This window comes from Typopeltis vanoorti, chromosome 6 (genome assembly GCF_054136105.1).
Source record: "Typopeltis vanoorti isolate ZY-2024b chromosome 6, IOZ_Tvanoo_1.0, whole genome shotgun sequence".
NCBI classification, from domain to species: Eukaryota; Metazoa; Arthropoda; class Arachnida; order Uropygi; family Thelyphonidae; genus Typopeltis; species Typopeltis vanoorti.
In genome coordinates, this window is record NC_143554.1 from 67,260,600 (window position 1) to 67,275,981 (window position 15,382).

Genomic DNA, 15,382 nt, shown 5'->3' on the forward strand with positions numbered 1-15,382 from the left:
ATCTGCTCTAGTTTGACTGTCAACTTATCATGAGGTACTCTATCAAAAGCTTTTACGAAATCTAAGTATATTACTGTGTATTCTTCTCCTCTGTCCAAGTAAGCAGTCACTTTATTGTAATAAGTAAGTAGATTACTAAAACATGACCTCCCTTTAGCAAATCTATGCTGTCCATCAAAGATTATACCATTGTTGTCAACCCAACTCTGGATCCTAGTTCTCACAAGCTTCTCCAACAACTTAACCACAACACCTGACACACAGATAGGCCTATAGTTTGATGCTTGAGTTCAATCACCTCCTTTATAAAGTGGCACAATCTTGCCCTCCTTCCACTCTTTAGGAACTTGACCAAGTGCAAGACTCGTATTAAAAAAATATGTCAAGGCAGGTGTCAACTCTCTGGCACATTCCTTCAGAATACGCGGTGATATATTATCAAGTCCCACAGCCTTATTTATATCTAGTTTACTCAACTCCCCAAACACCTCTTGCTCACTTATAGTCAGTCTCTCCTCCCCATCATCAACTGCTCTTAATCTCTCCATGAAGTCACATTCACAAGATTGAAAGATCTTTATGAACTGCTCATTAAGCATCTCCACCACACATTCTGCAACAGCTGTCTTTATACCATTTCCTCCAATCAATGTCATCCTTCCATAATCATTCTTTCTTTTGCTGGCTACATATTGAAAGAACTCCCTAGGATTCTTTTTGGCTTCATTAGCTAACTGCTGTTCATACCTCACCAACCAAGTCACCCTCCTTGCCTGGTCTTTGTAGACCTCATGAAATTGGTTACTTCCACTTCTCTTATGCTGCCTCCACAATGATCTTTTTCTCTGTATTGCATGCTTAATCTCTTTATTCATCCATCTCACACCTACCTTATTTAACCTTCTCACCCATGGTATACATTTAGACATTGCATGTACTAAATAGTTTTTGAAAATCCCCCAAGCTGCATTGATCTCTTTTCCAGCTAACTCCTCATTCCATGCTACACCTGCAAGCTGTCTCCTGAGCTCTTCATAATCACCCCCCCTTGTAGTTCCACATATACCCTTTTTTTCACAGGGGTCCTTGCACTGCTGGCAACAACCCAGGTAATCACCTCATGGTCACTTTCACCAATTGGTGGATGATTTGACACCTCATTGATAATTACATCCTCCGATGAGATGACCAAATCCAAGACCCTTAATCCTCGTGTGCCCTCTGTTTACATACTGTCTGAAGTAGTTATCCCTCAAAAACTCAAGAAACTCATTTTCTTTATTTCCAGTTGCTATCTCTTCATTCCAGTCTATATTGCCATAATTAAAATCACCCATAATGATCACCCTTTTCTTATTTGACTATACATTTCACTATACTTGGCTTATTTGACTATACATCTCACTATCACCACCATCCACATTACCAGGTCTATAACAACATCCCACCAAGTATTTGATTCTATTCACCTCTATCTCACACCATACTGCCTCAAAACCACTGGCCCTATTTCCCTCTTGCATCTCTACCTTGTATGGACATAACCTCTTTCTCTATCATCAACAGCACTCCCCCCCCTCCCTTTTTACCCCTTCTATTCTCACAAAACACATCATACCTTTCCATCTCTATTCCTGTCAGGATGTCGTCCTCATCTAACCATGTCTCACTTATTCCGACAATCTCTGGGTGCACAGACGCAATTAGTGCAACCATTTCATCCGCCTTGTTTCTTATACTTCTAGCATTGGTATACAAACACAACAACTCATTTCTGGATCTACAGCTAGTTCCACTGATACCACTCACTCGATGTGATCTCTCCATGCTGGACTGGGGCCATTTCCCTTTCTGCTTCTTCATTTTAAAACCCTTTGCAATTCCATCTGTTTCCTCTTGATCCCTGGTCATCCCAACTCAGCGATTTCCAACTTATGACATGACCTTTTTTGACTTACAACAGGATTGTAAAAATGGAACCCAGTCATAGGTTGAGGAATGATGTATTAAACTTCCAAATATGGGAAAACAGTAACATTAAAATATCTCAAAGGAATTCAAAGTTCTTGGTTTGTTTTCACTTCCTTGGTATATGTCTATGTACAAGATAGTTTCACCACATTACATATCTTAATGATGGTCTCTGCAGCAGAGATGAAATATTAAAATGATTAAACACAAATTAATCTTTCTTCTTGTGTGTGTCTTCATTTCATTAGAAACGCATCAAAATTTTACGAGACAGTCAAAGAAGGTATCATTAAAATCATCACAACTCATTGAGCCCTTTAACCTTCAGTAGACTGAAGTTTAGAGGGCATATTACAAGTGTTGGTGTTGCAAAGATGGCTCATCATGTTGCTGCTATGATAAGAAAAACATTTGAATGAACCTCCCATGATGAGTTTGCCAACTCCATGAAGGGTGTGACGATGATAATAATAACAGGGATGTCAAATTAAAATTGGCTGTGTTGCCATCTAACAACATTACAATTTGTACATGGCTATTGATATCACTGCCATTATCACCATAGATAATGAAAGGTAGCTTTCTTCGACAATATGATTTCAGTGATTAATCCAAACATTAGTACAGCTTACTATAAATGTGCAAAAGCTCCTCTCTCAAGTTAAAACAATGCATCTCATTTATTTTTATTACAGCAGATCCCTCAACTTTTATGACCAAACTGGTTCCTAGAAAACCATCATAAGCTGAACTCTAATTTTCCACAGGGTCTGCTTCATGAACTGAAGTCACACTGCTGGATATACAATTTAACTATATAATACCATACCAAAACTGTCACCATAGTTACAAATAAAATAAAAAATGTAAGCAAAAATGTTTATAGGATTTCCTGTTCAGAGCTTAAAGTTATGAAAAATTTCCCTTAGCATAGGAATGTTCTGACTGGTTAATCCTCTGGGCTCCATTCAAAATTTGGACCAAATTTTTAGAGCAGAGTGAATTTTTTCAAAAGCCTTTTTATAAGTCTCTGCCAAAGGTGAGAGGATAGGATTAGCTTCAACTTCTTCCTTCAATATTCCTCCAGCTCTACAATTTTGCTAAGTTTCTTAATAGGCTCCTTTTCATACAAAGTTCATCCATTCATTTACATCTTCAGTACATATTTCTATAGCTATCTGATTTGTATCACAACCATAGTCATTGTGTCTTTTCTATAGAGAATTCAAAACCATCAAAGTCTTCAATTAATTGTGGGCAGAATTTCTTCCAATATCCCATCAAGTTGGGTTTGGCAACTTCATTCTACGCATCTAATGATTTTTATATAATCCAGAATACTGAATTTTCTCCAAAAACTCAAAAACTTTCAAAATCATTGGACTATCTTCTCCACTAGCAGATAACCTTTATCAATTTTTTAGATGTTCAGCAAAGATAACATGCCTTGAAGGAAGTAATAACATCTTTGGCCATTGGTTGAAAAATTAGAGATATCTGGATACAAGAAAGAAATTACTTCAGAATGAGCATGTTGAAAAACTGAAGAATGGAAGATTGAAGAATATCTTTTGCCCTTAGGAACAAAGTGATGGGAACCATTCTTTACAGTTTGATGCAATCATTCAAACACTATCATTCCATTTCCAATCACTGGAAGAGCTCTTGTATATTTCCTGAGTTTTCATACTCTCAGCACAACAGATCATCAAGAGTAAAGAGACAAGAAATAATATATGTATATTTTTTTAAAATGCTTTACACAAATGTAAGCAACAAAGTTTGCATGTGAAGTATCTTCATGACTAGCCTCTATATACAGACCGATTTAGGCCTTATTGAAATAAAATAAAAATTAAAAAAAAAAGAACAGGGGCGTTCATCACAGGGATTACAGGATATTAAGATAGTGTACTACATTAAAAAGTTACACCATTACTAACTTCCGATCAACAATTTTCCTCCAAATTAATCTGTGATCTGTCAAGACTCCAACATTATCAGATCTTATATTTCCATCTTCAAAGACAGATGGAAATTATTTCTATCTTCAATCCACCTACTCTTGGTCTTCCGCTGGGTCTTTTCCTGCCAACCTGGCAGGGAACACTTGTTTTAATAATCTTTTCTCTCCCATTCTGTTTAAGTGACCATACCATCTGAGATAACTCTGATAACACATTCCTGAATGCTAAGAAAGGCAAATTCTTTCCTTTCTTTCCTCACTTTTAATAAAATACTGACATCTGTTCACTCCCCTATCTTTCTCAGAACTCTCATATTATCTATGGCATTTAATCAAATGTTTTATTTCTAACTCAGCTCTCAGATGCATAAGATAAAGCTGGTTTAAACAGTCTTCTGTACAGCTAATTTAATGTTTTGACTAATTTCTTTCTTATTCCATATAAATTTATTCAGCTGACTTCCGGCCATACCAGCTATACTAATTCTGTTGTATATTTCCATATTTAATTTGCTATCTTCACTAAGAATTGTGCCTAAACAGCTGAAATGTTTTCACTTGTTCTATAGGTTCACTATTCAAGATATAGTTGATGTTTTCAATGTCTCTATTTTGATTTTCTTACCAAATTTATTACAACAGTTATTCAATTTAATCATGGAACATTGCAGCGTTTGTAATAGATTTATTTAGAAGTATAACATCATCTGCATAAAGTAAACAGCTGAGATTAACATCAGCAATTCCTTAATAATGTCACCCATAATGATAGTAAATAACAATTTAGATAATATGTACTCTTGTTGCATATCTGATTTAACATAAAACCATCTTCTTGTACCTCCTTCTATTCTAACAGCTGACTTACAGCTCAAATTGAGACTATGTGTTGCAACATTTACAACATATAACTGCAGCATTTTGAAGATTATTCCTCCTGGCACCTTGTCATGTGCCTTTTCCAGATCTATGAAACTTTAATACAAATCCTTATTATATTTCTATGATTTCTCAGCTGTTTGTCTTAAAGTGAAAATCTGATCCTGACAATCTCTATTTGTCGAGAACCCAGTTTGTTCTTTTCCAAGCTTTGCTTCCACAATTTTTCTTATCATTTACTCAAGTATACTTGCATAAATCTCCAGGAAGAGTCAGTAGAGAAATATATATGTAATTCTTGCATTCAATTTTATTTCCCTTTGTAGAGATGGGTACTATGAGAACTCTACTCCAATCATCTGGAATTTGACCTTCCAACGTGGCCTTCTGAATTATGCAGTGCAGTGCAGCCGCTGTAAAATTTTTATACCTCCATATTTGAGCATATGATTGAATTTTTTCTACTCTAGCTGTCTTTCCACATTTAGGTTTTTGATGGCTTTTTCTACTTCCAGTATGCATATCATATGCACACTTCCAGTATGTATATGATTTGCCATCTCAAGCCCAATGAGATGGCAAATTTTATTAGAAAAAACTGGCTGTTCTCTTCATGGTCTATCTCAAACTCGTTGGAGTTGTAGAATCGATGCAGTTCAACCGGTTGCTCAGAAGCTTCCAAGTATTGTAAAAGCTTTAGAGGATGTAATTTTGACTGGGAAATTATCAAATGAAGGTCATTCTGAAGCTGTTGCTCTAAAATGATATTTTTCAAGTTTCAAAGCAATACTTTTTGTGACAATTTGGTTTAAAATTTTAGCTTCCATTGACAAACGAAATAAAATATTGCAATCTAGTATCATATCGATTGATATTGCAACAGCAAATATTAAGTCTCTTCTGAAAGAACTTGAACAGTTTAGAAATAAGTGGCAAGATGTTCTCTCTGAAGCTACACTTGTTGCAATTGAATTGGGTATAACTCGAAATGTCGAAAAACGGTGAAAAGCAAAGAGAATAAAGCTAGTAGATGAAGAAAGTGCAGATGGGGATGATACACAAAGACATTTTAAAAGAACTGTATATTTTGTTATACTGGATACAATTATTTCCCAACTTCACATGCGTTTCACATCTTTAAAAAACATTCAGAATTTATTTTCACCAATATTAAATTTTCAAACAATCAATCATCAAGAAATTTCTGACTCGTGCAATAATTTAATAAATAAATATTCAAAAGACAACATCATCTCTGAAAGACAAAATCTATCACATAAAAAAGATTTAAAATGGCACGTTTAAAGATGTTAAACCAGGACTAGATTTATTAAATACCATTTATAAATTTCAACTTCATGGTGTTTTTCCCGAAATATGTACTTCAATCAGAATTTTTTGCACATTACCAGTAACAGTTGCTGAAGGTGAAAGAGCGTTTAGTAAACTTTCAGCAATAAAGAGCTTCTGTAGATCATCAATGCTCCAGGAAAGATTAAACGGCTTAGCTTTGCTATCAATAGAACATGACCTGGCAATGAAAATTGATTATGATGAGATGATTAAAGATTTTGCTAACCATAAAGTGAGGAAGTGAATGAGGCAATAAAAATTTATTGCCATTCATTGCCACAAATTTATTGTGGACAGTAAGTTATTGTTGGTGAGCGATTCTACAAAGATCTAATAAGATAATTTTATATATGCAAATGAAGTTTATCTAGACAAATTTCAATTGATTATTGTGAGAGGGAGACTGGAGAGTACATAACGCACGAATGAAAATTCCTGGAGACAGCTCACGCCACACCGGGTCCGGCTGGCCTCACAGAGAGGTCCCGAAGGTGTTTGCTCTTTGAACAGCACATGATGTGGAGAAGTGACCTCCAGATGTCCTGAAAAGACATCAACTTGATTATTCTTTTTTTCAGTAGCACAAGTCATTGGGATGAGTCCATTGATAGCTGCTGAAAATCACCAGGGGAAGCCTGGTGAGTGCAAAAAGCACACTTGATAATTCCTGATGACACTCACGCCATATCGGGTCTGGCTGGCCTCACAGAGAGGCCCTAAGTGCTGCTCTTAACATGGGGAATTGCCATCCCACCCGTGCATCTGCATCTACACACACAAGCTTTTTCACAGAGAATTTGGCTATCTGACTTCCATTGTCTTAAGTTGAGAAGAGGTGAGAGTGCCCTAAAGACTCTCGCTGTTCCCCTATGAGCATATAACGTAGGGAATCTGTCTTTTATCCCAACCTCATTGGCAGTGGGCTTCTCATTGGATTGTGGAACTCGCTGAGTAGACACATTTAATTATGAAAGACTCTGAATGAATATATAAAATGAAGATGGTGATATTTTGATTGAATAAGGAAATATATCAGTTCCTAGATAGGGATAAGGGGAATTTAGTTACTAGTTTTAAGTTGGTATGTCAGTAAGTTATTTTTAAGCTAGGTTAAGGAAAGGAACTTGCAATCAATTAGGGAAAGAAGGATTTAAATCAGAATTATTCAGAGAAAATTCTAGTGGCCTGGCCTAGGCTGGCGCTTGTCCTGACATGAGTGATAGCATGAATAACACAGGTCTGTAGAAATAATAATAGTAGCAAGTATGGCTATGAGTCATACTGTGGTAATTACAAGAACTGAACGACTTTAGGTTCATGTACCATATGTAATTAAGGACTGAACGCCTTTAGGTCCTTAATGTGAGACAGGGACACATTGCCAAGAGAGTCTGAACTGATTTTATAATAGGTGAAGTTGGGGTGATGAACCTCTTATAGTATACAAATGCAATTGTATACTATAAGAGAGTACTAGTGTGAGTGATGAAACTCAATGTTGATGCAATTGTCTACTGTAAGAGAGTCTAACTGATGATAAAGATTACAGGTTAGTTTTATGCTACTGATGACTAGTCATTGCGATAGTAATCCTGCTCAGTACGAGAGGAACTGCAGGTTCGGACACTTGGTACATGTGCTTGGTCGAGTGACCAGTGGTGCGAAGCTACCATCTGTGGGATTTATGGCTGAACGCCTCTAAGTCAGAATCCTGTCTAGCCACTGCAACGATACTATTCGTGCCTCGCGCATTAAAAGGCAGCGCTAGCCAGAATTGCTTTTGTACCGTCATGGTGTGATCGCTCTGGCAATGATGCCACTAGAATGGAAGTATCAAGGCAGCCGTTGAGACTATGCGGCAGCTGCTTCCTACGGTGCACCATTCAGGTGTGATGTGCATGCACCAAATCGTCTGCAGACAACCTAGGTACTGGTCTGGATGTCGTGCTTAGAAGAGCAGCCACCATACTGCGATCTACTGAGACTCAATCCTCATCCGATGATGAAAGAGCGTTTAGTAAATTTTCAGCAATAAAGAGCTTCAGTAGATCATCAATGCTCCAGGAAAGAGTAAACAGCCTAGCTTTGCTATCAATAGAACATGACCTGGCAATAAAAATTGATTATGACGAGGTGATTAAAGATTTCGCTAACCATAAAGTGAGGAAGTGGATGAGGAAATAAAAATTTAAAAATAATCTTTTATTTAATGTTTGTATTTTGTATGGTATGTAATATATTGAATTTTGAATTTATTGTACACTTGTTTTAAATAAATGTTTAATGTTTTTTATTATGACTTTTTTTTTATTAAACAAAAGTGATGCACTTTTTTATGTGGGGCCCGGATCACAGACTTGTCACGGGCCCGAAAATTTCTCTTGGCGGCCCTGTACATATGTATTCTTGACTACATTCCTGTTGACTATTTTCTATCACCATGGTAACACTGGTTGTTTCATGTAGCAATCTTTCAAAGCAATAACTCCAGACATCTAGAATATCTTTATGTCACCTTTATCAACTCTGATTGCTTTTTCAGTACTTTTCCCCTCCATTTCTAAGTTTTTTCAATAGTCTCCAGAATATTTTGCCACCTTCTTGATATTCATTTTCTATGTTCTTACCATAGGGTTCACTTTCTTACATTTTTCTCTCTATTCCACAAGAGCACAAGCAGACTTATTTGCCAGGAAATTTTGATATGCTTTTTTCTTTTCTTTGACTGCCTCTTTAACTCAGTCCTAAGTTCACCAAAGATTTAGGATCTCTCTATTCTTACAAATGCCTCTCTGGTCGAATCGATCAAGGTTTTCTTCACAATTTGTTAATGAATCTCCAAGAGTTTGATTTTATGTTCAACCTCTTTCATTCTTTTCTTGAATAATGCTGGTGTATTCACCTCTGAAAGCTGCTCAACTTTGATTAATTTTTAAAAAATTTCATACACACTCTTCTTTAGAATATGAAATTCAACTTTATCCTGGCCAAAACTAAATACTATAAGAGAGTACTAGTGTGAGTGATGAAATAATTGGAAATAAGAAGTGATCACTTCTTATTTCCAATGCTCTGTATACTCATGTTCTGAACCAGTGGGAAAACATCGCTATCAACAATAACATAGTCAATGAAACTTCTCTCGTTTCTTGCATCTTCTCTCCATGTGAAATTTTGCACATTTTTATGTTAGAACATGGTGTTAGTAATAAATAGTCCATATCCTGAACAGAAATCCAGCAAATACTTACCATTATTATTAGCTTTGCTCTTTTCTCAAAATTTTCCCAAAACATTTCAATATATACGGTAATCATTTCCAACTCTGTTGTTTAGATCTCCAATAAGGATCAACTTCTCCTTTCTCATTGTGTCAGCAGTCTTCTGTACTGTCTTGAATATTCCTCATTTCTTTCTTAGAAGAACAGTCTATGAGACCATAGGCACAAATAAGTCTCATTGTCAAATTCCCCTTTCTGATATTTACACACATCATTCTACTTGATATTGCCTGCCATTCAAGAATAGTATTATTATTATTATATGACATCTCCAAATACTCATCGAGGGAGGGCATCTACTCTACAACTCTTCATCTCCACCACTCAAATCCAGAAACTACAGCGAACCGCAACTACCATCATCATCTACACCAATGCCATCTACTACCCACCACCACCACCAGTATTTTCACAGACAATCATATTATCCTCATATTTAGTGTTGAATTCTATAGCTACTCCTTCTTTTCCCCGACTGTTATTGCCTGAATATAACATTTTGTATTTGTTGTTTAGAAATATATCAACTGTTTTTGTCATCTTTGTTTTAGTCACACCTGTTATGTCAATCTGGTACTAAATCTAATTCTTCTGTTAGTTCCATTTCTGTTATTGATAGTACCAATCTTGAACTATGCTGATGTTGAGTTGGGATGTGTTTTGAGATTTGTTCCAGTAGTTTACTTTGTGCTTTTCGACCTCATTCCCTGATAAAAAAGCAGGGTCTTGTTAAACTGGGCGACACCCCCAGCTAGCATAAAATTCTGTTATGTTGTATAATAATTTTGCATTGTGGTTTATTAAGCCAATAAGAACAATTTGGTCAGATATCTCACAAATTGCTAGACCATTCTTTTTCATTCAGTATCCAGGTAGACATATAACACGGTGCGCCACAAGGTGAGGATTGGGCATTACATCAGAATGCCCCAATCAGTTCTCTGCATTCCTTAAAAAGCTATGTGTAGATCTTCTCCTCCCAGTTATACAGCTTGGACCTTTAAGCATCCCTGATGTAACATTATATTATTAAAATACTCTGGATCGAAGATTGTTGTAGAAAGTTTTTTCACTTAATAATTCACTTCATAATTTACAAAGTAAATTATGAAGGATAAGGAATTATATTCTTGTTTTAATCCTTAATCTGAGAGTAAGCAAATCCATTTGCAAGTGAAGCATCTTCACCACTAGTCAACTTCATATCAACTGTCTTAATAACCCATAATATACAATACTTTTCCTTTTATATATGAATACTGCTACGCATTACAGGAAGAATCACTACCCAGATTGGTTTTGACCTTTTCAAATGACCTTCATGATGATCATTGTTAAGCTTTTATAATCTCTTGTTCATTATGGACATTTTAAGGTTCAGAGTAAACTGTACCAACAAACTGAAGGCACTGTAATAGGGAGTCCTCTTTCACCCACTCTTGCCAGATATTTTATGATACGAACAGCATCTCCTGAACAATATTTCTCCCAAATCTATTATGGTACAAGTATGTTGATGAGATATTTGCTGTTTGGTTTGGAACAGTTCTTCCTCTGATTTAGAAAATTTTGTGTCTAAAATTAATGCATGCATACTACAGCCTGCATTAGAAAAAGAAAGAGAAAAAAATTAGTTACCTGTTTTTAGATCTGTTAATTCTTCATCAACAAGATGGAATTCTCACTTCTCTATTTCTGAAGAAACTCATACAGGATGATGTTAAATCCATGCTTAGCTGCACCATGACCTTTGTCAAAAAATTGCAACTATGGAAATATATTTCATATATCATGCCTATACTTTGCATTCTATAGATGATGATGATGTATTATATCAAGAGTCAATATTTAAATCAATTTTTCTAGCTAATGGCTTCAGTGATACATATGTCAACAAAGCATTTGGCAGTCACACGATTTCTGCTTCTTTAGTTTAAGAAGAAATTACTTACATTCCACTTCCTTATGTCAAAGGAATATAAGAACGATTCCTAAAATTCTCAGCTTAACATTCCTGTTGTTGACCTTCAAAAAAATCGCCACTTTAATTTCTTTGCCTAAAGATAAGTTTTCTCCATTAAGTTTTCTAGTGTCTACCAAATTCCTTGCTCTTGTGACCTTGTCATATTTTGGATAATCTGGAGGACCTACCTTTTTTGTTGTGAGGAACATAAAACATATATTATGTAATTAACCTATACAATCTGGTCTTGCAGAATATGCCATTTCTATTAAAATAAGATCCTCTAGAAGAATCAAAAAATTCTGCAAAAAAGTAGATTTCCACATGGAAAGCTTTATAAAGTAAACTGTGAAACAATATACTTCTTCAATCTGCTAATCTTTCTAGTGTTGCTTTTTTTTTTTTAAGTAAACTCTAGGAATTTAATGATCTTTCATTACCTTATTAAAGCTATTGAGGTGCTTTGTTGAATTTTATGCTTTTAAGCTGTAGGTTATGTTTGTTTTTTGCACTACAATGCTTAAGATATATGCCAAAACTTCTATTAATAAAGAATTCATTTTAAGTCCTCTGTCATCTATTAATTTTAATAGAAAATTTATACAAGTCATAATAGTGGGGGTTCATAAAGCAGGTTGATTTCTATTCTCTTTGATGTTCAAAACATTTAGTCATATATGACCAGACATATTTAATCTTGTTCATTATTGGTAAATTAAAACAGTAGTATGCTCCTAAGCACCTCAATCAAATGAAACAGAAAAGAGAGAACTACATGTATCAAAATCAACACCAAATAAGAGTTAAAACATACTCAGGCTTGCTGACCACACTGCCTACATCACGAACATGTTCTGCTCACAAACCTATTAAGATAGAGGAGATGGCAAGCAAAGGGAGCAGAGAGGAGGCAGTTTGTGTATATGCATGTGGCAATTCAAAACAAACTATGATCAATTAGAATGGACCAATATTTTATCAAGACCCACAAATAAAAAAAGAACAAAAAACAAAGGATACCCTTACTATACCTTTACAACCAATACAAAAACTATACACGTTGCCAGCATTGAGAGAAATTGTCAAAGACATTAACATTTTGAATGACAAAAAACAGATATATTCCGGCACATATATAAGATAGGAATGGTGCAGAGAAAGGCTGAGTAATAATTTATTTGAAACTAAAATTTCTCTGTTTTAAAGTTGTAATAAAATTAAGGAACTTTTTTTTTTCTGGTAAATACCTTCTCCACAGTTGATAAGGGGGTGATGTTCTGCATATTGTCACTGATTACCAAATCTTCTGGGTGTGATATATCTGAAAGCAAGATGAATACAGAATCATCTAAATCAATTTCGCTGGGATTTTCAGTATCTGGACGATTAAATATGATTTTTACCATGCATTTCAGGTAGAAGTACATGCAAAATTACTAGCTAAAGCTAACCTAACTATATGTGCATGATACATAGTTTGTTTGTTTTTTGTTGTTGTTTTTAATATATATACATACCAAATATGTTTTATCTGCTCTGATTTTTATCTTTTGTTACTTCTTATGTAAAATATCAGATTATTTATGATCTTTATAATTACTTACGAATACTTATTTATGATTGCTATAGAAGTAACATAACTACAACAATCATGAAATTTATGCTAAATAGCTTATTTTTTTTTTATACTTTTCTTTCTTTGTTCCTTTGATAGAATAGAATGGCTGCTTGAGGATAATATCATAAGAGAATGCTTCATATATATATATGCTTTAACATTATTCAAAACATTGAAAAATAACCACAGTGACAATGAATAAAATAGATTTCCACTTTCCAATGAGGTGATCATCTTAGGTGAAGTCTTTCTTAAGTGTACACTGTTTATTTTTGTGCTTTCAGAATGTCATAAGTCTGATGAAAATGAAGCCATTATTAAACAGTGATTAAATGTTACATTTTCAACATGAATTTCCAGAAAGGCCAATGAGGAGGAGAAGGAACAATAATACAAGTTACTGAGACCCAACTGCTTCTGACCACAGATATGAGAACCTCAGTTGGCTCAATGCCAAGAGTCAATTCATGTCGAAGGGGAGAAATAAATAAGGTGATGTACAAATTGGCAACCAACACGCAAAATCACAAGCTTTATGTGTAAAGCATTCCAATTGTTATACAAGCAAAATAGTTACCACCTTATAAACTACAATATTCATAATAGAAAAGTTAATTTTCCAATGTGAAAATTAACTTCTCTAAATTAATCTGTATTGTGGGATGAGTTGTAATAATAAACAACTCATCCCACAATACAGATTGATTACCCTATTATGGAATGGATTTTCCTTCTTCTGACATGCGCAGAAGTATTGAAGGGTCTCGCATCTGTGGGCATACAGTATGTTGCATATATTTTTTTCTCAGTAGCATCATTAGCTGGCCTGCCCTTTCTTGGAAGGGGGGGGGGGAAGAATTACTGTGTCCAAACCTCCTCATATATCAGCCTGATTTTCAGAAACTCAATGAAGTTACCTTGCTTCATAATGAGATTAAATTTACACACAAAGATATTTCACCTTATTCTATTCAACTCAAATACGTCTATTACTATATATATATAGAGATGATGTTTGCATTTTTTGCTGTTTATATATCAGCAAAATCCTTTTTTTTTTTCAATATTCAAAAAAAAGCTGAAGTGTTTTTTTTTAACTTATTATTGGCCAGCTTTACAGCAAAACATGCAAAATGTTCAAACACACCAGCAATTATAATAAAGCAAATACTTAATGCTATATTACGATATTCAGCCATTTCACATTCATTTTGCCTCAATGCAAGATCTTAATGCTATATATACAGATACATAAATATTTTTTATATCAATCCCACACACAAAAAGTTGCAAAACCTAGAGCATAATGCCAAGTGATATAAACCTATAGCACAATGCCATTATTCTCTGGACAGTGGTCAAGAATAATGAAGAAACCTGTTGATGTGTTTTGTGAACAACTGGAGGGGAAACTGTACCAGAGCAAAGAGGCAGACGGTATTAAGGAGAAAGATAAATGAGAAGTTGGTTCTGTATGTTTGAAGTTGAACAACGAATGGATTTTGACAATCAGCTGTTATGTGCTTGAGAGAAAGTGGAGAAATGGTACTGAACTGTTCAGCAAAACAATGCCCCATAAAAATACCTGCAGAAGAGGTAAAGAGTAGTCTGTGAGAGGTTGCCAATTAACCAAATCTTTCTCCTCTGGACAGTATCAAGCTTCTTTTTTTTTGTGCACCATCCCTATATGAGAATAATATTCCAATGTAGGGAGGATTTCAGATTTACACAATGTTATGAGTTGTGAAGAAATGTCTTGAGTGAAAATGAATAACTAAAAACTTTTGGCTACGGCTGTGGATGTTATGTACTAATGTCAGAAAAGGGTAGAGATGTCTTCCGAAAAGAGATGCCTCATCTTGCATGGAAATACAACTATTATCAAAAGTGTGAGGAGGTGATCAAAGTCTTTCTTGTGTGAAATAAGGCAAGAAGCAAGACAAATAATTAAAAATAAAGCTGAAGAAAAGAGCATCAATATTGAATGACACAATAGCGAGAATGTGTCAAAAGAGAGGCTTGGATTATGTGAATGCTCAAAGTGCATTTGAGAATAGAAGAGATTGACTGCATTCGAATGAGGAAGAACAGAGGCATCTGAAAAGAATGTTAGTGCAGGAAACTAGAATTGTCAGGGCAGATGGAAGTAGAGTTGGCCTCTTGTGAGAATAGACACTGAGGAGATGGGGGGAACGTATGGTATTTTGCAGTCAAATGGAGTTCTGAAGGAATAATAATAGGTATAGAAATGCTGAGAGCGCAACTGATGTTGCTTTATGAATCAGTGACAGTGATAGCCTCAGTCTATCCAAAGATAATTGGGATCAAAATGATATACTGACAGAAATAGA

At 35.1% G+C, this 15,382-nt stretch overlaps 1 protein-coding gene across 2 annotated transcripts in view; it reads right to left on the reverse strand.

Moving 5' to 3' along the window:
* Window positions 1–15,382, reverse strand: part of LOC150105508 (PAT complex subunit CCDC47) — a 300,186-nt gene that overhangs the window by 221,843 nt on the left and 62,961 nt on the right. Inside the window, exon 2 of one of the 2 annotated variants that reach the window (XM_090394851.1) lies at window positions 12,661–12,734. The exons of the other annotated variant lie outside the window; for it this stretch is intronic. Within the exon in view, the coding sequence (XP_090250977.1) occupies window positions 12,661–12,696 (36 nt within the window). The 5' untranslated portion in view covers window positions 12,697–12,734. The remainder of the gene's footprint in view (window positions 1–12,660; window positions 12,735–15,382) is intronic. 2 annotated transcript variants of the gene reach the window in all.